Source organism: Pongo pygmaeus, chromosome 2, assembly GCF_028885625.2.
Source record: "Pongo pygmaeus isolate AG05252 chromosome 2, NHGRI_mPonPyg2-v2.0_pri, whole genome shotgun sequence".
In the NCBI taxonomy this organism is placed as follows: domain Eukaryota; kingdom Metazoa; phylum Chordata; class Mammalia; order Primates; family Hominidae; genus Pongo; species Pongo pygmaeus.
The window spans coordinates 53,182,218-53,210,108 of NC_085930.1; the positions used below are offsets into that span (position 1 = coordinate 53,182,218).

Here is a 27,891-nt window from a genome sequence, read left to right on the forward strand (position 1 = left end):
ATTCTATCACATTCTCTATGTGTCTTTTCAGACTGAAGAATCTAGGTTGGCTCAGGCCACCTTCACACGGAAGCCTCTCCCCTTCACTGCTGCTCACATGTCATCTCCGGAATGCCTCATGCTGCCTATGCTTAGGGCTTTCTTGAGGTGGCCCAGACACAGCATAGCACACTAGATGCTTGGTTTCTATAGAATGATCAGTTCCTGTGTTCTGCAATGGTCTTGTCTAGTCATAGCAGAAGTATAGCTGTATAGTAAGCACTTACAGAGTTAGAAACATGTTAGGCCTGTTCATATAGGACTGAAAATCATCTCACAAAGATCTGTGAGGATTAGGGATTCATCCCTGTTTGCACTGAGGAGACTGTGACTTCAAGAGCTGGGCCATGACTGAGGTAAGAGTCAGACCCAGGTGGCTCCAACTCTGGTACTTGAGAGAGGTACTTCCGTTCTCATGGTCCACAGTGACGAGTTGGAGAGTCTCCCCTGTGACATACCACACTGCCTTCTCAACACAGGAATACCCAGTGACTCCACTGCTACTGACAGGGTCTTTCGGGCTCCCCATTACGAAAGCAACACTCCTCAGAGTGATTCCTGGGAGTTCCCAAGATATCTTGTCACTCTTCCTAAAATGTGTTTTTGTAAGGCTGCCACTAGTTTCATAATTTCACCCTTCGGTTTCTTAGGAAAGCCCAAGTGGAAGTTTCTAATACAGACCATTTATCTGCCCTGAATTAGCTTGTTAGGTTTGAATATGGTTCTTGTTTTCTCCTCTCCAATTGTCTACCTAAGACTTGCCCACTTTGAAGGCCAATGTAGAGAGTATAAATCCTCCAGTCTTCTTCAGTAATGGCCAAGGAAAATGATTTAAACCCATCAAAATGCTATTTGATGAATGCCTGTAACAGCAAAACAAAAAAAGAGAACGGTCTGTAATAAGCATGGTGCAAGCTCCGTGGCATAAATCCAAAAGGAAGGCCTGGGTGCGGTGGCTCACGCCTGTCATTCCAGCACTTTGGGAGGTTGAGGTGGGAGGATTACTTGAGCCCAGGAGTTCCAGACCAGCCTGGGCAACATGGCAAAACCCCGTCTCTACAAAAAATAAGATTAGTTGGGCGTGGTGACATGGGCATATAGTCCCAGCTACTCAGGAGGCTGAGGTGAGAAGACTGCTTGAGCCCAGGAGTCTGAGGCTGCAGTGAGCTAGGATCATGCCACTGCACTCCAGCCTGGGTGACAGGGTAAGACCCTGTATCTAAAAATAACAACAAAAAACCCAAAAAGGAGCAGAGGATGTAGCTGCCCCCACCACAGGAGTGTCTAACCTAGTTGGGCTGATGAAACAAGAATACAGGCCAATGCAGTCCTAAGTAATGGGGCCAACTCCAGGAGATGGGACTTCACAGAAGAGATGGGACTTGAGCCGAGCTCTTAAGAAAGGTAGGATCTGGATGGAACATCTATAGGTTTTTGAGCAGGAGAGTGTTAAGAAAAACACTTGAACAGTGGCACATGGCAAGAAATGGGTAAGGCGGAATTGGGGGCAGAAGGAAATCAGTTGGAACAGGCCTGGGGTGATGAGAGTTGCATCTACACTAGTGGTGGCATGGTTACAGAAGGAAGGGATCCAAGAGAAATCTCTACAGAATAACGAGGTCTGGCAACATCCTGAATAGGGAGAGGAAGGAGACAGTCTGGGGGGCTGCCAGATCTTTGGCTTTGAGGGCCTGGAAGGTTGGTTGTGTGTCTCTGTCAGAGATGAAGCCTGGGAAAGGTGTCCCGTGAGAGTGGGGTGGGCAATGATGAGTCAGTTATGGACATGTGTCTCAAGGGACAGTGAAACATCCCACCGACAGCTGCCAATATTGGCTAAAGATGCATATCTGGGCGTCATCTGTGTAAGGGTGAGAAATGGAGGCAGAGGAACAAATGAGCTCAGGAGGAGAGGGTGGGATGGAAGGCTGAGGGCGGCTAGGGCATGGAAGGAAAAGGGGGAGCACAGACAGCAGGAAGAACATTCCACAAGGGGTCTCTGTGCAAATCAGAAAAGGCACCTTCCTCTCCAGGAGATGCAGCACATGGCCAGGGTATGGGGCTTGGCTAGCAGAGCGTAGCTTGGATTTCAGCCCCTGTCACCTCCTCATGCAGTCAGCAGCCTGCACAATGGTATGAGAACTCTGACAGCAAAGCAGCCAAGAGAGTAGATAGAGTAGGAGCATTCAGAGAACTGAGAGGAAAACCAGGAAGCCTAGAGAGCTCCCAGAAATGGATCATGAATGCCATGTACGAGAAATCATTTGGCAAATGTTGGGATAAAACAGCCAAAAAAAAAAAAAAAAAGCTTTTAAACTTCTGCTGAAACCTGAACTAGTAACCTGGAGTGTAAGCCAGGCAGAGGCAGTGATGTCCTGTGTAAGAATAATTAATGCAGGAGGACTGAAATGGGCCCTGGATATATCTCTACCTCTAACATATGGTGTGACATGGGGCAAGGTGCTTGACCTCTCTGGGCCTCAGTTTCCTCAGCTATAAAATGCAGAGGTTATAGATGATGCCTAAGTCCCTTAAGCTGTAAGAATTCTATTAATTAGAAAGCTCAGGAATTTACCACTTCAGATGTTCCTGAATATCAAACTTCACTCTCCCAAGGAAGCTAACCTAAATGGCCAAACTAAAGAAAGTGGTTATGTATACAGTCACATGAGGGTGTTTCAGGGTTTTTGCTGGGTTCTGAAGGGGGGATTAAAGTTGGCTCTCATAGTCAAAGGATTCTCATAAGCAATGCCTTTTCATTCCCTCCCAGATCATGGCAGAGGGAATCAGGGAAGCAGTAATGGAACCCCAATTGAGTGTCCTGATTTTGTTTCTAGTGAACTGGCTGGAACCCTCTACTCCCCTAGAATGCTATTAATAAAGTTTTTATTCTACTTGCATTTGCCTTGCAAGGAGAAAAGGGAAGAAAAGAAAGGAGAGAAAGGCTAAAGGAAATTCACATGCGATACACAATTCTTCATTCCTGCCAAGAACCTGTCACTGAAGTATGTCTGGGGCTGCCAGGGCTCACATTTACTCAGCATTCATGCTCTAATTATTTCCACATGTAGTTCAAGGAAAATGGTTGATCAAAAGTTTAAAAAAAAAAAAATCCCACACACCTAAATCCCAGTACCTTCAAATGAAAGAAGGGAGAAAGCTCTAGGGCAGCTGTGGGAAAATTCTCAAGACAGGCAGTTTTAGAAGCATCCCCTGCAGTGCCTGCCACATCTGGGCCAACATCCCTACACATTCCCATCCCTCCATCCCGTACAAGCCCACCCTCCACCCACTCCCAGCTTCCCAAGCCCTGAACCCATTAGGATTTGCATTCTTTGGAGTTCCAAGTGGAATGTAGGATTTATTCCCCTGATACGGTGGAAGGCAGATGAGACGGATATTGCCTAAGAGGTATCTAGTTCTCCACTCCACCCATTTTTGCCTTGGTGTCACTGAATTTAAGTAGTCCCTGGGTGGTTCCTGATACCACACACCTGCTGGGAATGGAATCCACTGTGGCAGAGAGCTTGCTTGCTTCCCTGAGCTGGAACAGTACCCCCATCACTTCTGTGGCTGCTTTCCATTACCCCAATTTGCGCATGATTCCCCCTAAACCTGCAAGCTAAGCCACTATTCTCCATGGTGGTCCCCATGCCCTGGCACTGAGTTGGATGCCCAACACTGTCACCTACTGCCTTCTACCTGGGCACTGTTAACAAAGTCTTTGGCACATGGCACAGGGCGTTTGTCCTCTCTCCTGGGTGACTTCATTGTTCATGTAGCCTCGAGATCCGTGGACTCCTCACTTTGAGCAACCCTCCACTTCTTAGGGACCCTGGCTACTGAGAGCTTTGGGAAGTGTCTGTGAGCAGAGCAGGTAGCCACAGCAGATTTAAGCTGTAAGTGGACTAAAATTTAAAAAAAGGGTCTAGGGCTCCCAAGGCTCCATGTTTTGAAATGAAAACTCATTAGCCTTTGAAAATGTCAGCATGATGAGGAATTGTCAGATGCTTCTTTAAACTTCAGATGGGCAGAGAATGTCCCACAAGACCACCTAAAAAATAATGTCACCATCTGGGAAGTCTGATTTGTTGTCTGGCTTGCTCAAATTCTCCCTGTCCTTCAAGGCTTGGGTCAAGTTACACCACTTCATCCTCAGTGACCTTTTACTTTCTACTGGTATGAATTCCCCCTTCCTTCTCTGAACTTTGATTCCTCTTTGTATGAACTCATTTTGATCACTTATTTTTTTTAAAAACAGAACTAATTGTGTGGATTTTGTCTTTCTGGCTGACCTATAAGCTCCTAGAGGACAAAGATTCTGTTTGTCCATCCTTTTGTAGGACCTAGCATAGTACCTTGTGCCACTCCATTAACCTTTGTTGAAAGCAAAAAAAGGTGGATTGAACCACACTGCCCTGGGGACTTGGGATAGGGACAGAGAGGAACAACACCTGTGCCAACTCCTTTCCTGGGGCTGCTCCCTCCCAGAACTGGTCTTCTTTGAGGAAATACCCTGAAGACCCTGCCCTCCACCACCAGGCCATATATATTAAGCTTGGAATTTCACTAATTAGAGATTGTCTTAGGCCCACAGAAAGACATTAAAGAGTGTGTTTGTGCACGTGTGTGTGCATGCATATGTGTGTTAATGAGGTAGAACAGCAACGGAGGACTAAAATGGCTTTCAGTCATTTCCTTTGTCCACAGTTTAAATATATAACCTAACTGAGACATGCTGAGAGAATGAGAATTTGGTGAAGAGGAAGATAAGGTAATGTGGGAATGTGGGGTACCTTAGAGCAAAGCAAAATTGGGTGAGATTTCTGAGTATAGGGTAGGGGCAGCCAAAGAGCTGCCTGATACCTTGGGGGCCTATACTAGGGGAAGTAGAGATGAAGAGAAGCAAGTGAGAAGAAGGCAGGAGAAACTGCGGAAATGGGCTTATTATCTGAGGCCAGTGCTTTGCGTGAACTCTTCTGAGGAACCCCGCCCTTACACTGTCTTCTGAGGTAGAGGGAGGAAGGCTGGCCAACATTCCTAGACCAGGAAAAAAGCTTCTTGCCTTGCTCTACCCCTCCTCCACTCCCAAAATATTCTGGGGATCTCTAACTCCTCCCCTCTGGCTCATCCACTAGGCTGACCTCGCAGTGGGCTGGAATACACTGAAACACGAGTTGCCAGGGGACAGCAAGGCCTTAGGTGTGCCCACGTGGTTTATCTCCCCTTGGATTGGGCACATTAATAGGAACTGTGATGCCCAACCAAAAGGTGAGACCATCTGATACAATGGTGGAGGCTGGGGGGCTAGTAGGGATGTCAGGGTTGACTGAAACAAAATGGATCTGGGAGACCCAGCATAGCAAAGTAGCACCAGTCTCCACTTTAAAAACAAGGACAGGCCGGGCACAGTGGCTCACACCTGTAATCCCCGCCCTTTGGGAGGCCTAGGCAGGTGGATCACTTGAGGACAGAAGTTTGAGACCAGCCTGGCCAACATGGTGAAACCCCCCTCTCCATTAAAAATACAAAAATTAGCTGGGTGTGGTGACTTGCACCTGTAATTCCAGCTTCCCTGGAGGATGAGGCACGAGAATCGCTTGAACCTGGAAGGCGGAGGTTGCAATGAGCCTAGATCGCACCACTGTACTCCAGCCTGGGTAACGGAGTGAGACTCTGTCTCAGACAAAAAACAAACAACAACAACAACAAAAAACAGGGACAAAGTCCTGGGAATCTCTGGGGGTAGTGTGGCTGCAAAGCAGTTAAGGTTCCAGCATCCTGGCAATTATTCTCTAGCCTAAGGATGCAGACAGGGTTAAAACCCAGCAAGAAACTCCAAGCTAAATGAAGTCGCCATATGTGTGGCTCAGTAGGGTTCTAGGAGAAGCAGACAGATGTAATTAGAAGTTCTCAGACATTGTGTTGCCACAGCAACTGCTGGCCAGGAAGAAAGTGGGGAAAACCTGGAGTCCGAGGAATACAGTCTTCCAAGGAAATGCCAGTGGTGTTCATCATGCTTGGGCTTCATGGCTGGCTCCTCCAGCTTGCCCATGCCCAGGCTCTAGAAGGCCCTCTCCCTCAAATTCCTCCTAATCCCCATTCCCACCCCTGGAGCAACTTCAAATGCAAATCAAGGGCTCCCTTCAGAGGGCATCCAAAGGAAGGAATGAGGAACTCTCAGAGGAGAGTTTGTGCAGAAGAGTAATCTCTGGTCCCTGGGACTTTCTGGAGCTGAGTGAGGATCAGTGAGGGAGGCTGCAAGTTTAATTTATGCATCACTCTGGGGCACCTGTGAGTGTGGCCTTTGGCCATATATTTTATCATCCAAATGGGGACATTTGAGAGTTAAAGGAAACCTTTTAAACAGGCATACTTGGACAACAGGCCTAAACTGTGACACATGGTCACCTTAATTACTAGGCTGCCTATGGGATGGGAAAATTTGTGGTTTTTATTTTAGAGAGTGAGGATGCTAACCTGGTATCTATGGGCCCCCAGAAACCCACCCATAAATTTTGGGACTGGATTTTCAAGGGGGCATGAATTTTTCAATACTCAAAAGACCCACACTCAAACCCAATAACCTAGGAAAGACAAACCCTAATTTACTGCTCTGGCATGAACTGCCTTTTGTAGCCTTCATCTCCCTTGATTCAACAGCCACAGGAGGATTTTCGGGGGTTCTGCTGCTGGGAAGCTGGGGAGCCTCAGCAGATGGGACCATCTTTGCTTCTAAGTCTTGATCATTACAAATCCTTCCAACTACTCCTCTAAAGAGACAATCATTCATTTCACACGTTGTCACCTAAGGGAGATAGTTCCCTATTCATTGTTTACAGCAATAAAGTGGTCAGTGGAGTGGGATCATTCCACAGCAGTGAGACCTAATAAATCTGCCCCTGAAGGGGAGTGGTTTCCAGGAGTGCATTCTTACACATTCTTTAACATCTGAACTGAAAACAGTGGCACAGGGATCCTGTAGTCATGAAATCGGGGAAAGATCAGGCTCTCCCAGGGCACCAGCAGAAATGACTATGTTTTAGGCATAAGATAGCCAGCCTAGATATTATGAGCATGTGGTTCAGCCACAGGCTCAGTTACAAAACTGTAGGATGTTTAAAGGGTAAGGCCCACCCAGAGTGTGTCTCCTAGAATTTTCTCAAAGACTTTGGGAATCACAGCCATCTGGTAGGAGTTTCTGACAGTTACTCATTGACTCAGGCTGGTGGTGGCCCTCTTCTCAACCCTGGTTTAAGGCTGGGAGTCCCTGGGCCAACATGCCTAATTTATTGCACCTATTACTCAGACAGGTCCTGAAAAGTAGAGCACAAGTTTCTGAGCTGAGTTTGGAACTTCTCAAGATTTCTGGGGTGGTCAGGAGGGGCTCCTTAAAACCTGTAAGCATCAATTTTAACACCATTGTTCTCTGCTAGTCATGGGTGTCAGGAAGTTCTGGCACCCTCTACAGGTCCCCTGGATTTTAATAGTCTAGTTTAGAGGAATGTTAATCTTTGTGGAACAAACTAAGAACTACATAAAATCAGTTCCTTTGAAAAGAAAAGCAACAATCCAAACACAAATTAATCTGCATTTCCTTATCATTATCTAACATGGAAATAGATGAAATCTATAAGTAATATACAGGACAATCAAACAAAAAAATACCAAACTTCATGCCAAGTGCCAGGGGCTCAAGGAAGAGTAAAGCAGTTTGTGTCTCTAAGGAGCTTGTAGCTTAGGTGAGAAGCTAGGGGAATGAATATATGCAATTTTAAATAACAGAACAACACAATCTAATAAGAGATAACTCAAGACAATGTTTGGCTATGGTTAAGTGACAACTGTCTAGAGTAGTGCTGTCCAACAGAAACAGAATATCCATCTCATACAGAATTTAAAATTTTCTAGTAGGTACATTTTTTTTTGAGACGAAGTCTCAATCTATTGCCCACGCTGGAGTGCAGTGGCATGATCTCAGCTCACTGCAAATTCTGCCTCCTGGGTTCAAGCAATTCTCCTTCCTCAATCTGCTGAGTACCTGGGATTACAGGTGCCTGCCACCATGCCCGGATAATTTTTGTGTTTTTAGTAGAGACAGGGTTTCACCATGTCGGCCAGGCTGTTCTTGAACTCCGGACCTCAAGTGATCCACCACCTCGGTCTCCCAAAGTGCTGGGATTATAGTTGTGAGCCACCGCACCCGACCTCTGGAAGGTACCTTTTAAAAACTCAAAAGAAATAAGGTGAAATTAAGTGTAATCACTTATTTTAAGAAAAGATATCCAAAATATTACCATCTCAACATGTAATCAATAATATGGAGATATTTTATACTTTTTTTTCATACTAAGTCTTTGGAATCTGGTATGTCTTTTACACTTACAGTACATCTAAATTGGACTAGCCACGTTGCAAGTGCTCCATAGCCACTGCAGCTAGCAGCTATCGGCATTGAACAGCACAGTTCTAAACAGTTATGGGTGGATGCGGTGGCTCACGCCTGTTATTCCAGCACTTTGGGAGGCCAAGGCGAGACGATTCCTTGAGGCCAGGAGTTTGAGACCAGCCTGGGCAATATAGCAAGACTCTGTCTCTTAAAAAAAAAAAAAAGAGAAAAAAGGAAATAAAAATAGTTCTGACCTCACTGCATCAGAGGAGGAGGGTTTGAGGAGAAAGAGTAAGACCTTCCTTAACTTGGAATACTTTTGAAGTGGTGTATAACTAAAGTCAATAGAGATTATCTGAACATACAGGCAAGGCAGCATGTCAGGCTGCATCTGGGACCAGCATACTGAGTAATGAGGACCTAGTCCTTCGAAAATGGGCAGGCGTCATGGGCACTTAGGCTGAATTCTGGCTGTTTTCAATGCCTGTGGACAAGTCATTTCACCCTTCTGGTCTCCTCTATAAGAAAGGTAAAATGTTTGGTACTTCCTCTCTATAAGACTTTTTATGGCTTAGCTCAGAAACAACGACAAAATAGCTACTTAAGCTGTACATATTTGGAGCCTTCTCTTAGCTAAATATGCTTTTTTGGGGGCATACAAATCCATGGACAAATTTGGCAATGAGATAGATATATCTTTTCAAAACCTTTTTAAAAAATTTTCTTGGCTTGACTGCTACACTCTCTTGCTGCCAGCTTTCAATATTACACACACACAAACACAGTTTCAGTGCCTTGAGATTAAAGTCAATGAAAACATGCACATTCTATTCTTCTTGAGACATTCCTGCCTTGCATTCCTTCCTTGAAGCAGTTGGGATGTCACAGCTGGGGGGAAGGAGCTGTAAAACCTACTTATCCTGGCCAATCAGGCCTTGGCTGACAGGAGGCCCACCAATGAGGGACTGCCAGGTATTACGTTCCACTGCAACAAATTCCCCATTTTTTCAGAAATTAAAACCCTCCGAGACCCTCAAGCTGTACACAATGCACAAAGACCTCCTTTTTTGTTCATTCTGTTTTCCCCCAAGGACTGCATTAGAAACTCTACACAAAAATGTACTAGCTTAGTTGCTATAGATAGATTATCATTTGTGGTAAAAACACTTCCAAGTATCATGTAACAATATTGTTCTCACAGCTCTGGTATCCTTCATTTTAACTGTGTAAACACTGGAGAAATGCCACATATTTAACTGTTTGGGGTCACCCTGAGAAACTCCCAACTCCACTGAAAAATGAAGTAGTATGCTCTGGTAAGTCCGGGAACTCTGACTTAAGGAGTTAAGGCGACAGGTAAGTGGAGGTGGTTGGCTCCCGGGGACTTCACCCAATGCTGACCACTGTGTTAGTGGTGGAACGTTTCCCAGAATGAGACTTCGCCTCTGAGATCTTAATGTGCAAATCCAGTGACACTGAATGCCTTTTTCTTTGTTTTATCCATACTGGAAACATCACAGTTGCCATTCAAATGAAACCAGAGAGAGAGTAACAGCAGGAAGGATCCAAAAAAGTAAAGGTTTCAGCAAAAGGTGAGGTCAAAAGACAAAGGTGACTAGTGACTATGGGCAAAGAATTACCAACAACAGAATTTAATGCTTTATTTCATATTCCTTGGGACATTAGCTTCCTCTGGGAATGGTGCCAAGTTATATTAAAATTGCTGATCATGGAAGGAAAGAATAAAAATATTTACTATTCAGCTAGCCTCTGCTTAACTTCCAACGTCACCTGGGCCTGAGAGAATTAGAATCCAGGTGTCTGATTAAGCAAGCCCAGCACTACCATTATGTCCAAGATTAAGCAAACTGTTGACGGGCAAGTGCTGTCAACCATCTTCCCAGATGCACAATATTCTTGCAGAATAGGGCACAGAGATGACTATCATTAAGATACAAAGATTGTAGGCACCTCTTCATATTGCATATGAGACATTTGGCCTTATTAATCCATTTAGCTAGTGGATTAATTCAACAAATATTTACTAAGCATCTACTTACACTAAGCACAACTGGTTCTAGGTATTAGAGATCCACTGCAGAATGAGAGAGACAAAGCCTCTGTTCTAAACGAGTACATGCTCTAGAGGGAGGAAGGCTAATAAACAAACAAAAATACCAGTTCATTTCAGCCTGTGATCAGTAAGTTTAGAGGAAAATAGAGTATGTATGACAGAACTCTGGGAGAGAGGGCACCACTTAGATTGAGTGGTCAGGGAATGCTTTCTTGAGCTGGGACCTGAAGGATGAGAGCAATTCAGACCAGAGAAGAAAAGTGCAAATGTTCTGAAGCAGGGTGGAATTTGTTACATTCCTAGAACAGAGAAAAGGCCAGTGTAGCCACAGCACTGGGTCCAAAAGCCAGAGCAGCAAGAGGTAAGCTGGGAAAAGCTGGCAAGGGGTAGAGCAGTAAAGTTACTGATAATAAGTCTGTATTTTATTCTTAATGCAATGGATGCCACTGGGGGGGTTTTGCTCAGGGAGTGACATGATCAGATATGTGTTTTACCAAGATTACTCAGGCTGTCCTGTACAGAAAGAGCAAGGTCGCAGCAGAGAGAAAGGGGAGAGCAGCTAGGTGCTATTACAATAGTCCAGGCACAATGATGGCAGCTTGGCTAAGGTGGTGGCAGTGGGCACAGAGAATAGTCAATGGAGAGGTGATACACTCTGACAGTACAGAAGACAGTACTTGCTGATAGACTGGGTATGAACAGAGAAAGTGAAAAATAAAAGAGAAAATTCCTGGGTACATAAGTTGATATCCAAAAGCCCAGCCAGTTCTAGGTAGGTGTGCACATGGCCATGCTGATGGCCCATTCTAGAGTCACCGCCAATAGGATCTTCTCTGAGACAGGCTCTGGGTCCAGACAAGTCCCTTGCCTTCCTGAGGAAACTTAGTTTATGAGGTGAGTTCAGCAAGGCCACTAAGACCTGGGGTCACATATAAATAGATCCTGTTCATGGGAAGTCTGTCCATGGAACACTAGCCTTGAAATATTTATGGCCTTTTTTGAAATGGTGTTCTGTGGTAGAATGTTTGGGAAACATTACTTATTATACTTCCTTCCTAGAGTCATAAACGCACATGAACTTTGTAAAACTCTGGAACGTCCTCTAACTAAAAAACCATTTAACCCAGCACATATATGGTCTTCACTCACTACACACTTTGGGTCTAGACTCTTCATGTCTCTCCCTATGGTGTTACCGTTCCTTGGAATTCAAGCCATAACAACAAGAAGAACAATAGCAACTACTATTTATTGACTACTTACCTTGTGGGAGGCACGTTTGTAGACATCATCTCCCTTGCTACACACTATGTACAGGTGCTATTTTAATTTACAGCTTTAATTGTCATTTGTGAGTTGTGCTCACAGAGCATACATTTACTTAGAAAAAAACAGCTAGGCACGGTGGCTCATGCCTAAAATCCCAGCACATTGGGAGGTCGAGGCAGGGGGCTCACATGAGGTCAGGAGTTCAAGACCAGCCTGGTTAACATGGTGAAACCCCATCTCTACCAAAAATACAAAAATTAGCCAGGCGTGGTCACAGGCACCTGTAATCCCAGCTACTTGGGAGGCTGAGGCACGAGAATTGCTTTAATCCTGGAGGCAGAGGTTGCAGTGAGCCGAGATCCTGCCACTGCACTCCAGTCTGGGCGACAGAGCGAGACTCTGTCTCAAAACAAAAACAAACAAACAAAAAACAGTGATATATCTTTTCTGATCATATAGATCTGCAGTGCTCACTCACAGTATTTTCTCATGAAGCACTTAACAGAAATTCTTCACTCAATCGCCTCATCTGCATTTGCTTAACCCACTACAATTAACAGAGTTTCCCACATGCATCACCACCTCCTTTCTTCCAGTCTTCCTCATCACTAGTTTCCTCCTTCCTATTTGTTCCACCCACTTCTAGGACAAGAACCATTTGGGGACAGTTCATCACATGCTTTGAACGCTCTTAGGCTTAGAATTCCTAACTTTTGTCTCTGTCTCAGAGACTGTCATGACTTTCCGAATATGGCTACTGTCACATCTGAGCCCACAGACTGGCAGTCTAGAACCTCAGCTATCTGAGCCCCAAATACATGCACACACTTCAGCCTAGGCAGAGAAAAGACTTTTTACTGGAGTCAGAGTCAAACAACGAATCACTGGAGAATGAGGAAGTCTTTACATTCCAGGCCACTGTAACATGAGTAATTACGGTCACTACACGACAATGCCATTTACACTGGGCAAAATAATGATAGCATTACCTGGAAAATAACCCAATCAACCAACGGAAACACAGCCACTGGGGAGGAACCCAGCTTGCTCTCTAATCCACACAGCAATTCCATGGAGCAACTTAAACAGGAAATGAAGAGACTTCTATTTGATCAAACGTGTATGGGGAATTTGGAGGAAAAACGCAATTACCTAAACTGTAAAATGACCAATATAGTGGGGTAGTCATCCTCAAGCGCTGGTTGTTTTTACAGGATTTCATATCCCTATCACAGTTTATTTTTGTCAAAAAAAAAAAAGTACCTAAAATAGGACATGTAATAAACAAAAACCCCAACATGGTTTCTTATTATCTAGCTTTTATATGTTCTTTTGTAGAAAATGAAGAAACACAAAGACTCTTCTCCAATTGTATCTGTAAGAGGAAGCGGTTAACTTTGTAACTATCCTTTAAAACAACATGGTCCACAAGTAGCTTGGGGGGTTTTATTAAGAAATAAGGCTGCAGTGAGTGCTGAAATTATTATACCCAGCATTTAGCCAAGACTTGAATGTCTGGCCTCTACTCAAAACATTTCCCAGTCCCATTCTCCCTTCTAGTTCCATCTCCCAAGAAAGGAGATTGAGAAACCCAAAATGGACTCACACCTGAAGTGTGTTCCTACTGGGAACTGGGGTTTTCTTTGATCATTATCAAGCCCTTGGTGCCACACAGAAAATTACCCTTCTGTGGAACAGGATGCAGACACCAATTAATGCATAAAGTGAACGTCTTTCTCCTTAAAATAAATAGCTAAACCAGAAAATCTGCATCTCTGCATGTGGCTGTCAGCAAGACCAAGGCCACACAGGATAAGAAAGGAAAGAAAATAGAAAATGTCAAGGAGGGAAAACTAGAGGAAGGGGAACAAAGCATAAACAGACACATTCCTGAAAAACTGTTGGGACTCTAGGGAGAAGCCAGGTGAATTTCCTGCTTCTGATGTAGGCCTCAGCTTGTCCCTGTAGCACCATAATTATAGCACATAGTGCAAAACCAGGGATGGTGGTGCCCTGGGAGAAGCGAAGCTGCGTGCTCCTTGAGTATTTGTGAATGACTGGCAAGCATACATCTGCCTCCATCCCAAAGCAAGTTTTGTGAGCTCAGCTGAGCCACCAAGAAGCCATGCTGGGCCCTCCTGGTAGGGACCACGACAGTAAAGGGAACTCAGTATGTCTGAGTCTTTGCTCAGGGTGAGCATCTGTATTTCTGTTTCAATAGTGTTTAGCCTCTCTGATAGAAATTCCACTGTATCAATTTCACACTACAGTTTAGATGAGCCAGGTATATATGTGTGAAGGGGATCAGAAATTTCTTGGACCATCTTTGAGGTCCCATCCATTTTCATTTTCTCTGTCACAAATGTTATGCCACAAACTACAAACTTGGGCCCTCTCAATAGCTAAAAATACATGTAATTAGCCCAACCCTTACAGAAGCTAATAGGATATGTTGGCTGTGGGATTAGGGAGGGAAAACCTATCTCTTATTTTTGGAATATGGTAGGGAATGAGTGAATGAATGACACGCACTTATTAAATTCATTAACAGGCAAACTTCACACCATAAAAATAAGCACTGGTCTATGTGCCTAGGCTTAGAAAGAAATTAGGCAGTATAACAGAAGTCAAACACTAAACTAAATTAAAACAAAACAAATGCCACAGGAATTTTTGTGAGAAAAGTCTCACCATTAGAGCTATAGGGAGATGGCCATGTTCTCCTAGTGGTGAAATTTAAGTCAGTGTCTATTTGTGTGTGTGCATGTCTCCTTGTGTATTCTGTATGTACACAGACACATATCCATGCGCGCGCGCACACACACACACACACACACACACACACACACAGTCTACCCTGGGGCACAGCCAATTTTAATTCAATTCTAACCTGTACTGTACCCTTACTAGAAAACCCACCTCCAATATTGAGCTGGCTGGTTCCCCAGTCAGATCAATAGCACAATTTAGCACATGAGGATTTTCTACTGAGATTCGGGAACTGGAGTACAGGCAGGGTACCAAGCATTTCAGCAGGACTAAAACATCTCCATTGGCCTTTGCTTACTGTGTTCACCTTAACAAGTCACTTGATTAACCATTGGGTCAAAGCCAAAGACCAGTGCCCATGGGCTGTAATAAGAGCCTGATCTGACCAGAGATCAGGGCCAGGGGAGCAGGGCAGGCAATTCATTAATACTTGTTCAGGAGCCCCTGGATCCTGATCACGGGCCAGGCAACATGATGAGAAGGTAATAAGAAACATTCCAGAAAACAAAATTAGGGTCCATGCAATAGTTTCAGACAACTATTTTTGTAAGCCATTTGCAATACTGCATCATTATTTTTCAAAGAAAATGTGAACATTTACAGAAGTGAGAAAAAGTTTTGTTTGCTTTTGTTTTTCAAGTAAGTTCAATAAATCCCAAATTGCACACTCTGAATTAGGGGTTGTCTTCCCTTTTTCCCCCCAAAATTTCTCGATCGACTACAAGGAGACCCAGGACTCTTCATTTCTTCCCCAGTGTTGTTGAGCAGTTGGCTTCTGAAGTGGAAAATCAAGTGATTCATTTCTGTAGAGTAAACAGCATTTGGGATTCCTGGGCATGAAGACTGTTCAGGTGCCACATGCTGTACTGTTTATATTCCACTCACTACATGGCGAGAGAAGGTAAAGGACACAAGATGCCTCCTGTTTTTATTCACTCTGTTTTCTCATACTTGAGCCAGCCTATCTTTCAAACTGTTCTTCGCTAGGCTGTAAATCACCCTAAGAGTGAATCAAATATCCCAATTCCATTAAGTAGAATATTTTTATAATCTAGCCTAGAATATCCGCCTCCTTTTACATGAATAGGATTTCAAAGCTGCATTTTAGAGCCCACCTACTCTAACCCCCATATTTGGCAGATGAGGAGTCAGGTGGCTGCTCATTACCTGGGGTGCCACTGTCTGTCCTGAGTTATTCGTCCCAGCCCATCTCTGGCCAGTAAATGGAGGTTTGTTTGAAGCCAGCTCACACCAGGGATGTCTGTAAACTCAGCCACAGTTTCAGCCAGCACGCTGCTATCTTCACTCTGAACCTTTCAAGGCAGCTGAATCCTGACAGTCTCATAGATTCACTCACCTGTTTCCTATGTGTGCGGCTCATTGCCAGTCCCCCGGGACAGTTTAAGACTAACTAAGAAAACTGGGGAAACGAGTGAGGACAGGCAACCAAAGTAAGAGCTGCAGAACCATGCAGATTGTGCTAAAAAGGCACAGAGCCAAGCAGACAGTGTCTAGACTTTAACTGGCCTCTCCCAGAGAAGAGGCGTGCAGGGAGGAGGGGAGAGCAAGGCCGGAAAGCCTGCTCGGGTTTTGTTCAGCTAATGCAAACACATGACAGAACCTCTGACAGGCTCCAGGCTGGGGGTTCACTCGAAGTCATTTCTTCCCAGGGGCTGGAATTCAGCTGGAGGCTGAGGAAATTCTGCTAATCCAGCAATCAGAAGGAAGCTGGGAATACTTGTTTTAATTCCTGGGGAATCACAGTTCCCAAACTAGACTGACTTGTGCAACAGCCCGAAGTAGCACACTGTGGGTACAAGAAACCAGATATTTAAGATTTCCATGTCTATCATCTCTGCTTATCTATGAAGAAAATCTACAAAAACACAGAACTGGCTTTTGATGGAGGCCTAGTACAAAAACTTTGCAAGAGTCTAAATGAAATCAATTTATAAGATGCACAAATGTAGAAATGACTGCCATAGTCTAATAAACAACACATGACTCAGAGATAATGTTGGGTTTGGGGACCTTTGCACATAAGTTAGAAAAAAAGGTGCTCCTTCCTGTGGGTGGGCAGACAAGCCCTGTGCCACACACAGGTACATGACACACTTGTGCAGTGAACAGTCTGTACAACCCCACCTAGCAACTCTGCTGGCGTTTTAGAGCTGTCTTGCCATTTGGCCTTATTTAATGTGGAACAGTTGTGAATACATCTGAAGAACAAAGAAATTGCCTTAAAACATCCCCGAAGGCTGGGCACTGTGGCTCACGACTGTAATGCCAGCACTTTGGGAGGCTGAGGAAGGAGGATCGCCTAAGCCCAGGAGTTAGAGACCAGCATGGGCAACAAGGTGAAACCCTGTCTCCACTAAAAACACAAAAATTAGCTGGGCCTGATGGCACATGCCTGTAGTCCCAGCTACTCTGGAGGCCGAGGTGGAAGGATTGCTTAAGCCAGGATGTAGAGGCTGCAGTGAGCTAAGATTGTGTCACTGCTCTCCAGCCTGGGCAACAGAGCAAGATCCTGTGTCAAAAAACAAAACAAAACAACCGCTACAAAAAAAACCCCCCAAAACTCCTAAGTCACTGACCATTAGGCTGCAAATGCTCCATTGTAAAAACTGCATTCCAATGTGACTCAGAAGTAACTGGACCTAATTCCAAATGGAGGTCATGTCTGCCATGTCTATGTGGCCAGAATGGCCAAGCCTGAAGTGTCATTCCAGGCACATAGCCATATAACAACTGATGTTACCTGGAAAGTTAAATGACTGGGGCCTCTACAATGCTGAATGGATGTTACTTAGCAGAAGTGTCTTTGGTTTTCAAACTTCCATAAGACACAGTGACTATCAGTCATTTTTCAGAGCTCAGCTGGTGGCTCACTTCCTCCTGGAAGTGCTCCTGAGCCCTTCATGCTGGGTTAGGTTTTCAGCCCTGTCCTAATACTTCTCACATTGCATCACTTTGAGCCTGTGTTCCTGTCTGCCTCCCCTCCGGACTCTTTGGGAACAAGCTCTTTGGGCACAAGGTCTCTTATCCACCAGCACTAACTCGGTGCCTGACAGAGAACAGATTTGCAATACCTTTTGCTTTCCTCTTTTGAGCTGACTTTGAAAAATTTTACTTTGTCCCAGATGAGTGATGCAAAATAGTGTATTGAGACTTTGTGAAGTTTTATCTCTGCATCTAATGTGAACATGGTGGTTCGTGAATGTTTGGCAGCTCCTACTGCGGCCCAGACACTTCAGGATGACCTCTCTGTAACGGTGAGAGAAGGAAAATAGAGGAGAAAGATGAAGCGAAGAGCAAAGAGCAACATAAGGAGTTGTACAGAGAGCTGGCTCAAAGGCCAGGAGGGGTGGGCATGTGAGGCTGGCATCGGACTGGCTGCAGACACAGCAGCCCCTCCCTAGTGGGACTCCAGGTCTGTGTGCAAAGTACCAGAAGCTGTGGACTTGGCTCCCAAAGGGACAAATTCCAGCTTGCTCCAGGAATACTTCTTACCCTGTCTTTGAGAGTAATTGGCGCTTATTTTTGAAATAATGAAAGCAAAGGATCCTACTCCTTTGCATTATCACATTTTCCACACCAACAATTTGGAATTTATTGCCTGGTAACATGCCATGCTATGAAGACCACAGCAAAGTGGAAATGACTACCCAAGATATCTGTTTGCCACCTCCATACATACCTCTTTTTTTGCCTTTTCTTTCTGTTTTCTTCCCAGTTATTTCCATTCACTCACTCTACCTTTAGGGAGAACCTATGCTGGCTTCCAATCCTACTGTCTCTGCACAGGAGATGCTCCATGAGTACTTCAATCTCTTCCTGGAGGAATGATAGAACTGTGGCTTCACAGAAGAAACACTACATAGAAGTTTAAGGGCAAGATTAGCTCAGTAGAAGCAAGGGTTGTGGTATAAATTCTGGACCTTAAAGCATCCACTGAAGTAAATATCCTTGTTTTCTCTTTAAAAAAGAAGGTGATACTTAAATCTCTGGAGAGAGAAAAATAAGCAAGGAGACTTCTGCATGCCATGAGCACACATATACACGTGCATGAATGTGTGCACAAACACATGTGTGTACACACGTGTACACACACACACACATACACCATGACTTTTGGAGTTCATCCCATAGAGATGCCCCGAGGATGATAATACCAACTAACACTGCACACTGTGTGCCAAAACACTTTGCTTTACATGTAAGAGCTTATTTAATTCTCACAACTAACCTATGGGGTAGATACTCTGGATGAAGCCCATTTTAGAGATGGGGAAACAGGCTCAGAGAGGTTTTAAGTAGTCTTCCCAAGATCACATGGCTAGTAAGGGCAGTGCTAGGATTTAATCTAGCTTCCAGGTCTGAGCGCTAAGCCATTATGTTATACTTCCTCTCAAGGAAAAATCAGTAATCAGAATAATAACCTGAGCCAGCACAAAGGCTGTGCAAATAAAGACCATGCCTAGTGGATGTTTACTTGTATATTGAGGATTCTCCTGGTGAAATCATTACAGAGTCAAAAACATAAGCAACCCTTCATCTCTTGCAGGTATTTGTTTTTGGTGTTGACTATACACCATGAGTAGAGGAGACCTTTTCCATGATCTAATCGAGTAGACAGGTAGAGACACAGGAATGATTCCCATTCTACTGGTAAGGAAAGTGACTTCGGGGAGGTTAAGTAACTTGCACAAGGCCTCACAGCTGGACAAGGCCAGAATTCAAACTCAGTCCACTGCCCCAAAGCCCTTGCTCTTAACTGAAGCTACAAGTTAGAGACATTATGTGACTTTAAAAAGGTGCCCAGAAAAGGGCACAGCAGGACTTCTAAGTCAGACTCTTTCATTGTTCTACAGTGTTGCTCTTAATAACAAAATGGGTTTGTTACAGAGTCTATGAAAAAGAGAGATTTAGGCCTGGCATCGTGGCTCATGCCTCTAATCCCAGCACTTTGGGAGGCTGAGGTGGGTGGATCACTTGAGGTTGGGAGTTTGAGACCAGCCTGGCCAACAAGGTGAAACCCCATCTCTACTAAAAACACAAAAATCAGCCGGGTGTGGTAGCAGGCGCTTGTAATCCCAGCGGGACTCCATCTCAAAAAAAAAAAAAAAAAAAAAAGCAGACTTGGAGACACCCAGAAATGAGAACAAGAAAAGACAAGGAAAATGGGAAGAGAAAAACAGTAGACCCCCGGAACGGTCACAAGGTAAGATAAAGTTCCACACAAAAAGCTGCCATCTACTGGACACACTGATTAGGTGGACAGGCTGAAAAGGGCCCCAGCTGCCCAAGTGGAGTCTTTCAAATTCTGAGAAGGCAGGGGCTATCTATCCCACTGCCATGTTTCAGGATTTTCTGAAGTAGTGGCAAGAGGTGAGGAAGGGGAATTTCTGCTAAAGCCTTACATCTGACCCCTAATGGCCAAGCAGCGATGGTGGTAGCAGCTCCTTCAGAACAGGGATCTGTATGGTAAGGCTTTTTAGTCCCACACTGTTCCTAGTAGTAGCTTATGTGTAAACTGACTAGCATAATGCCTGACACTTCTGTAGATCAATAAATTACACTTATTAACTGTCATTGAAGGATAAGAGGAAAGACGGGGAAAAGACAAATTTTGCCTCAGACATAGGATTTTAAATCTTGAAACAAAAAGTATAGAAAGACAGAGAGATGTTTTCCTCTCACCAATTCAAGCCAATATCCCATGACATACACACACACATGCACACATGCATGCACATATAAATCTGGGCCTGCAACATGTGATAGCTTTTGTCATGTATCACATGACTTATTTGTCAACAGCTTGGTTGGTCACAAACAGTGTCTGGGATTATTCAAGGGACATATGGGGGTCATACGTTCAGACTTAATCCTGGGAAATAGTTTATTGGTGATGGCTTCCAAATGAGCATCTGAAGTCTGTGAAAAGATGAAATGGAAATCCTCCAACCAAAGCAGGAAATGAAGATTTATGGGAATTATTTTGTACTCCAGCTACCCAAAGAGCATTCTATTAGCAAATTATTGCCAGGCTGCTGTTAATGCAAAAGCTGTTATCTACGACAGCAGCAGCTCTTAGAACTTTAGCAAGAGCAACTATTCACTTCATCAGAATAGCCAAGAAAATTCTCGTTATATTTTTGTTGATGGGGCCAATGTTAGAAGGTCTGGCTTATTTTAAGGTGTTCAGATTCATCCAAAGAGCTTAGAAGCTTGGGCCAAAATCTGGTGTAAGTGCTGTTTTCCTGACATTTCATCCATTTGCTAACCCCGTTCTATCACCTATTACCCCATGTTGTTTTTGTCAGTTTCATACAGTCCCAAACTCTGCCTTCTAATTATCTTGATTTTGGCTAAAGATGTGTCAATGTTTGTCAAATTGGACTGATCTACCATCCAGCAGGGATGGTAAATAGCTTTCATCTCATATAGACTCTGATTGCTAGTGACCACCTAGAACATTGCTGAGTAGGATTTTCAAACCTTCTCCAAGTTCAGTAGGAAAGAATTCTACGATTGATTAGAAATGTCTGCCATGGGTAACAGAGAGAGTAGTGGTAATACGTATGCCATGTCTGTGCCATCTCTGAAAGGCCATTTACCACCCCACCTTTTTCTCCTTAAGCAATCCCTGAAGTCCTGCCCCTTGGATATTTCACCCAGTGCCTTGACACCATGACGATTCTTGTGATCCCCTCCTTTTTTTGAGAGGAATTTTCCCTTCTCCTAATATGTATTTTATTTAAATAAAAAAGTTAATGTGTTATTTTCTGATAAAATATGAAAATAAAATATGCTAATTAAAAGCTTAGAGAATATAGAAAAGACTAGAGCAAAGAATAAAATGACCCATAAATCTACTACCTACAGATAATTTCTAACAGATTTGTTTGTTGTACTTTTCTATAAATTTTTACAGTCGTGAGAATAAAGCTGGGGGGTGTGTGCTTTTTAAATTAAATTATAATCATTTGCCAGAGCTTCAAAATGTTTTTGTAAATGCTTTTGGTGGCACATATAGCTGTTCCATGATTTATTTAACCCTTCTATGGTTGACTATGTAGTCAGTGTTAAGTTTTTTGCTGTCATAAATAACATGACTGACATCTTATGTAGAGTCCTTTCAAAAGTAATAATAACCAGGGCAAAATGGTCTAACAGAATGATTTGAGTTCTTTGCTGAATTTAATATAGATTACAGTGAGCCCTGGAATATCTATCCATCCACAAAACAGTCAAGAAAGCTCCCCAAAGCTGATCTAAAGTTTACTAAAATGGATTCATGTCAATTAAGGCTGTATTTCACTGTGTTTGCTGCACATCCTTGTAGCTAACAAGGAAAGCCATTCATTGTTAACAAGTTAAAATGTTAAAAATAACATCCAAATAGGAAGTCTCATATATAGAGGGTTAATTTATCTTTCATTAATTATTGAAGGTTTGCTGTTGTTAAAACATGGATTAAAAACTTGCCAAATGTTACCTGGGCTAGACACCAAGAGAAGAGACAGATTAAAAGATAGCCATCTTTGGCGCAGAGTCACGAAATGTACCCTAGATCATCCCTATCCCTCATTTTCTTCATGGTAACTTTTCCTGTATGTAACTTCATGGTAACATACAGGTTCATACCTTTCTGTACCAACTCCCTCAGTCTTGTTGCATGGTGCCTACATGGGCCAGATGTAAAAGTTCATGAAGCTATATATGGAAGATTTGTGCATTTTGCTACCATAAAAGGATCTTACAAAGGAAGGCCCTATATTAATGTAAATTTTAAAAAAAACAGCAATAACAAGCATAAAGCTACCAGTTACTATGTAGTTATAATAATATAAACTGTAGCTGCCACAATTTAAAGCACCTGGACCCACCGCTGGATTGTAAATAATGTGAGGGCAGAGACCACGCCTTGTGCTTACTGTGACTCTGACCTGAGTACCAGGTGTGCTCAGCTGCAGCAGGGGATAGACTCGATGAGGACAGTGAAGGGAAGGCCATGCCACTCATGGCGTACTCTCAGAGAAAGCGCCCCTTGCCAAAATCGCAGGAATCAGAATAGAGCATCCTAGACAAAAAGTATGCATTTGCCCTCTGAGGACATTAATCATCTGGCTTACAAAGTGAACCTATCTAACTCTACTTTTTTTCTCTATTAACTGGTATCATTAAGCTAATAAAATTTATGTCTGTTAGAAACATTCTGCCAGATGTCCAGTTATTTGAAGAGGACTAAGACAAAGAATCCATGACATTTTCAGTTCTCATATGTGATCACTGGTATTTACAGCTCATCCTTTACTTCCTGTTCATGTGGCAGCATGTGTTGCTCTGCCTCACTGACTTCGAAGACTTTCTTTTCGTCTTTGGGGCATTTCCTCTGGGATCATTACCTCCACTTCAGCCCATGACCAGATCTTCACCTCATGGTTCCTCTCCAACTTGCTTCTATGAGCCTGGGGATGGAGTCCTAGTTTCTGTCACCCAATCCAGAGACTTCTAAGGGAACTGTAACGTGTCCACCTTCTAAAGCCACTTGCAATGGCCAGGGCCTCGTATGCTGGGTGCTTGCCCTTCTGTTCTGGCTAGTCTGCAGAGTCCCTGCTATGTTTTACACCCCAATTTCCAGCAATGGTCTTTAGAATTGCAACAAGTAGCTTATTTGCCAAAGGATAAACAAGCAAGAGATCATTTTAGAGATCTTTTTAGCTTTGTTAATAATACAAGTTGTGGCACCAAGAAGATGCAGTCAGAGATACGGGTTAGATGCAAGGCTTACTTGAGTCTACCATCAGAACAATTCTAAAGAACATAGAGGAGCTCCCAAATATAACCCCTAGTGGTTAATTATATGCCGATAATAGGGTACAATGAGGTTAAGAAACGTGGCCTCAGGACAAAGCCCTCATAATCTTCTAGTATTGCACGTCTAGAGCTAAGTGAAGTACATCTGTTTGTAGAATTGCTATTGTTCTCTCTTAGGTAATGCACTCAAAGTTCATGGGTCAAGCATGGATCCCTTACTGGAATGAGGATTCTGAACTACAAATCAGTTAACTGTACATGCGACTTATCATAATGAATTTCTAGACCTGGAATGCTGAGAATCATAGTGACGGCAGAGACATCCGCCAGGGGAGAGTTGGGGTATGCTTTGGTACTTGCCAAGGCTGTCTTCCTAAAGCAGGCAGTTGGGCCACAGGGTTCTCTCCAGCCTGCCATGTTAGAGTGACAGATACCCACTGACTGAGCTTCAAGGGCACACACACTACCGCCTGTGTTCTTAACATTTTCCCAGGCTCCATACTATGCATCCACCATCAACACTTCTCAATGAACTGTAGTAACTCCCAATGGGAGGGAGATGGGAAAGGGTAGATGAGCAGGCTCACACAGCCCTCTCCCCAGAGAATCTAGAAAAGGGGTATCTGTGTAATTGTTAGTGGAGGCACTCCCTCTGCTGCTGCCCTCTCTGCCTAGTCCATTCACATGTTAATCTACACACATCTAGAGACATATGCTACACCCAGTACCTTCTTTTAAGCAGACTACAGAGTGCATGGGTGTGTGTGCTCAGGTGATGTGGCAGAATCTGGAGGGAGGCTGGCTGAAGGTATATGCTGCAGACAGAGTAGTAAGAGAGTGAGCAGGTAAGAAAGAGAAGAAGCAATCAGAAAGCAACCCTGAGGTGCCAAGGAAGTAGGAGACCATGGAACACATTCAAAACAATATGACACTTTGCTTAATGAGTTTGTTTCTATTTTTTTAAATACAAGGTTTCGCTCTGTTGTTCAGGCTGGAGTGCAGTGGCACCATCAGGGCTCACTGCAGCCTCAGCCTCCTGGGTTCAAGTGATTTTCCTGCTTCAGCCTCCTGAGTAGCTGGGACCAGAGGCGTGTGCTACCATGCCCAGCTAATTTTCTTATTTTTTGTAGAGATATGGTCTCACCACGTTGCCCAGGCTGGTCTCAAATTCCTGGGCTCAAGCAGTCCTCCCGTCTTGGTCTCCCAAAGTGCTGGGATTACAGGCATGAGCCACTGAGCCCAGGCTCCTTAATGACTTTTGTTAATAGTTTTGTGAATCCAACCAAATGGGATTGACATAGACTGGCATTAATACTGATGACAATCACCTTTTCCCAAGTGGAGAGCACCTCTGATTCTGGTTTACTACAGAGGCTCTGGCTTCTTCAAATATCAACATGATTTGTAAAGCGATTAAATTGTTTAAAAATATGCTGAATTAAATATTTATGGTTGCAGAAAAGCAGAAAGCACAAAGAAGCCTCAATTTATTTTCTAAATTTCATTTCTAAAAAGTTCAACAATATTTGTACAATTTTAGCGATCTGAAGTTTACTAAAATAGATTCATGTCACTAAAGACTGTAAATATCATGATGTGACCATTTCTGCAGACTGTCCTTAGAGTTAACAAGGAAGAAATTTAAACAGCAAGCACCATTAACTACAAGATAAAATGCTTTTAAAAAATCCATATTACAATTCCCATAGGGAGAGGGTTAACGTACCTCTTCATCAATAGTTAAAGGTATATTATTATTAAATGGATTAAAAACTTGCCAAATGTTACTTGGCCAGGCACCAGGAGGTTGGAATAATTAAAAGATAATAATCCTTAATAACCTGGAGCCATGAAATGTAATCTAGCTCATACCTACCCCTCACTCTTTTCATTGTAACCATTTCCACACACTGTGAATTCACAGCCTTCTTTCTCCACCAACGCACTCTGTTTCCACATCTCAGTACTTCTCTATTTTGCCTTCTTCCCTGTAGAGTTTGCCTGGGAATTCTGTGAGAGCACTGGATGCTCTTCTACCTCCAGCAGGAAATTGCTGCTGGGGGAACTTCCTACCAGGGATAAGTTTTCCCTGTGAGGAAGGGGGTTGGGAGGGGTGTGTGTCTTGCAGGCCGCCTAGAATAGATCCCAGACCTTGGGCCACACAGCCTGGTGAGTGAACCAACAGCCTCCTCACACCTCATATTTGCATTCCAGTTCACTGAGTGATTTCACACACTGGCTGGCAATTCTTAAGCCTCCTGGAAAACCAACCAGGGATTCACCTCATCCATCACTGGTCTGCAACTGCCTTTTGAGGGCCACAGCAGGGGATGGAGGAATGTTTCTTAATCAGGGCTACATCAGCCAGTGAAGGGGGATACGCTCTCAAATGCAAATCTTGGAAAACTAAATGGATAAGAAGCAGACCTGGAGTTCAAGATGGGCTCCAAAGGTAGAGAGGTGGGTTCAGATCCTGCTTCAGAGCTAACTAGTTGTATGACCCTGGGCAAATTACCTAATCTCCTTAAACCTGTTTCCTCCTCTGTAAAATCCGGATAATAAAGCCTACATTACAGGGTTTGGGAGCTTTAAAAGAAATAACTGCAGGTAACGTACACAGCCCAGTGTGTGGTATACAAAAATGTACTTGGTAAATGTTAAACCATTGTGCTTGGAAGTGGTGTAGGCTAATGGTCAAGAGCCTTGGGTCCGGAGCCAGACTGTTTGTGTTCAAATCCCACCCTTAGCATTTAATAGCTGAGAGCATTGGGTAACCTTCTCTGACTCAATTTATCTGTCATTAAAATGGAATTTTATTACAACATAGCAGATATTTAATAAATATTAGCTACTTTTATTTCATTGGGAGTAAAAACAGTTGACTGAGTTTCCACCTTAATCAACAACGTAGTAGTGAATTAAATGAGAATTCAGTACAATGCGTATTTTTAAAAAATTGTGAACACCTTGTATGCATTTATGACTTTTTTGGGTAGAGTCAAGCTGCGATGCTAAGGGTGTGGTTAAACTGTAATATGAAGGAAAAAATTCAAACAGGGAGCATAAACCACCCACCAGGGAGCTATTTCTTTTGTAATGTGCATTCCATTTCTTCTCCCTCATGCTTTTTAATTCCTTCCATATTTCCTGCCATAATTATCAAATGTTTAGTTTCTGACCTCACTTTCCTGGAGACTGGAGCCCGGGGAATTTAGAATTGTTTATTTTCTGTCCATAAACCCTTGAGTTAATGGAGGGGCTTCTGAGCAGAGTTTGTTGGTTTGTTTGCAGTGTCTCAGGAAGGTCGTTAGAGTTGAAAAAATTGGTACAAAAAAACAAGCGCTGAAATGCTTTAACTGGAAACTCGAGCCCCCAAAGAGCAGAGCAATGGATCTTCTCTTACACTTGCGCAACGTTACAGGGAACACTTCGAAAAGGCCGTTACATTGCCCAGATGATAACACAAAACCCGAGGACACTTCACAAAGAAGAAAATACATTTCAGGGAATCATGATCTCACTTTAAAAGAGAGAAAGGAAAATTAATTTTGCCCCAAAAGAAGAATCCCGATTCCTCTGCCCCCGCCCCCAGGAGACAGACTTGGGAGGGAAAAGTCCCCAACTACTCTCAGTCTCCTCTGAAGTGAAGGACGGAACTGAGGCGCCTTTTTGAACTCGCTGCTGCTCCAGTCGCCGCCTCGTCCCCGTCGGCCCAGCCCGTCCCCTCTCCTCCTCCCCGCTCTCCCTCCATGTTAGCCGCGGCAGGGCTCCCGCTTACGGCCCGAACTACTTTTCCTGCTTTAGAGATTTAAGTTTCGTGAGCAGCATTCCTGCCCGCAGCACTGCCCCAGCTCCACCCCAGCCCACCCCAAGGACCGAAACTCCCAGCGCCGCCCCGGGAGAGCATCCCCAGGACGCGCGCCCACCCGCCCAGCGCGCAGACCCAAGCGGCCCTGGGGACCGAGTTCGGACTCCTCGGCCCCTCGCCTACCTCGGCGCGGACCCAGGCGACCGCCACCAGCGCGAGCGCGAGCCAGCGTTTCCACATCTGCGGAAGAGAGAACAGAGCGAGTCTGAAGGCGCTGGGCCCCGCGCCGACCTGGGAAACTTGCTCGGGTCCCTCAGGCTCGCTCCCGCCGCCCAAGCACCCCCGGCCGAACGAAGAGTCCGGCCTCGGCGCCGTGCGCCCTGCGCTCACCATGGTCCGGTCCAGGTCTCCGGGGGGCGCGGGGCAGGACGGCCGCAGCGAGCTCTAAACGGAGGTGGGAGCTCCGCGGATCGCCAGCCTCGGAGGAAATCCGACCTCCCCTCGCCGCCCCTTAAGACCTTCCCCGCCTGCCTGCCCCCCAGCTCCTCCCCATTCTCCTCCCCCTTCTGCTGCAGCGGCCCCCGCGGCTCCCGCTCTCCCTCCTCCCGCCCCCTGCTCCGGGGAGCCCGCGGGAGTCCTGGCGCCGCCGAACCCCTCTCTCCGCACGGCCCCTCGTCCGGCGCCCCTTCGGCCCCCTGGACGTGGAGCGGAGGCAGAGGG

The 27,891-nt window shown here is 44.5% G+C and overlaps 1 protein-coding gene and 1 long non-coding RNA gene across 2 annotated transcripts in view; one reads left to right on the forward strand and one right to left on the reverse strand.

Annotated features, from left to right (window-relative positions):
* The window catches only part of LOC134739218 (uncharacterized), an 87,851-nt gene extending 60,193 nt beyond the window's left edge, over window positions 1-27,658 (forward strand). The window contains exon 2 of the long non-coding RNA XR_010125809.1: window positions 1-27,658. This is a non-coding gene — a long non-coding RNA (uncharacterized LOC134739218).
* The window catches only part of FSTL1 (follistatin like 1), a 61,305-nt gene extending 33,527 nt beyond the window's left edge, over window positions 1-27,778 (reverse strand). Inside the window, exons 1-2 of the mRNA XM_054481998.2 lie at window positions 27,562-27,778; window positions 27,355-27,411 (exon numbers count right to left, since the gene is read on the reverse strand). Of these exons, the coding sequence (XP_054337973.1) occupies window positions 27,355-27,411; window positions 27,562-27,564 (60 nt within the window). The 5' untranslated portion in view covers window positions 27,565-27,778. The remainder of the gene's footprint in view (window positions 1-27,354; window positions 27,412-27,561) is intronic.
* Between the last annotated feature and the right edge of the window lie 113 nt (window positions 27,779-27,891).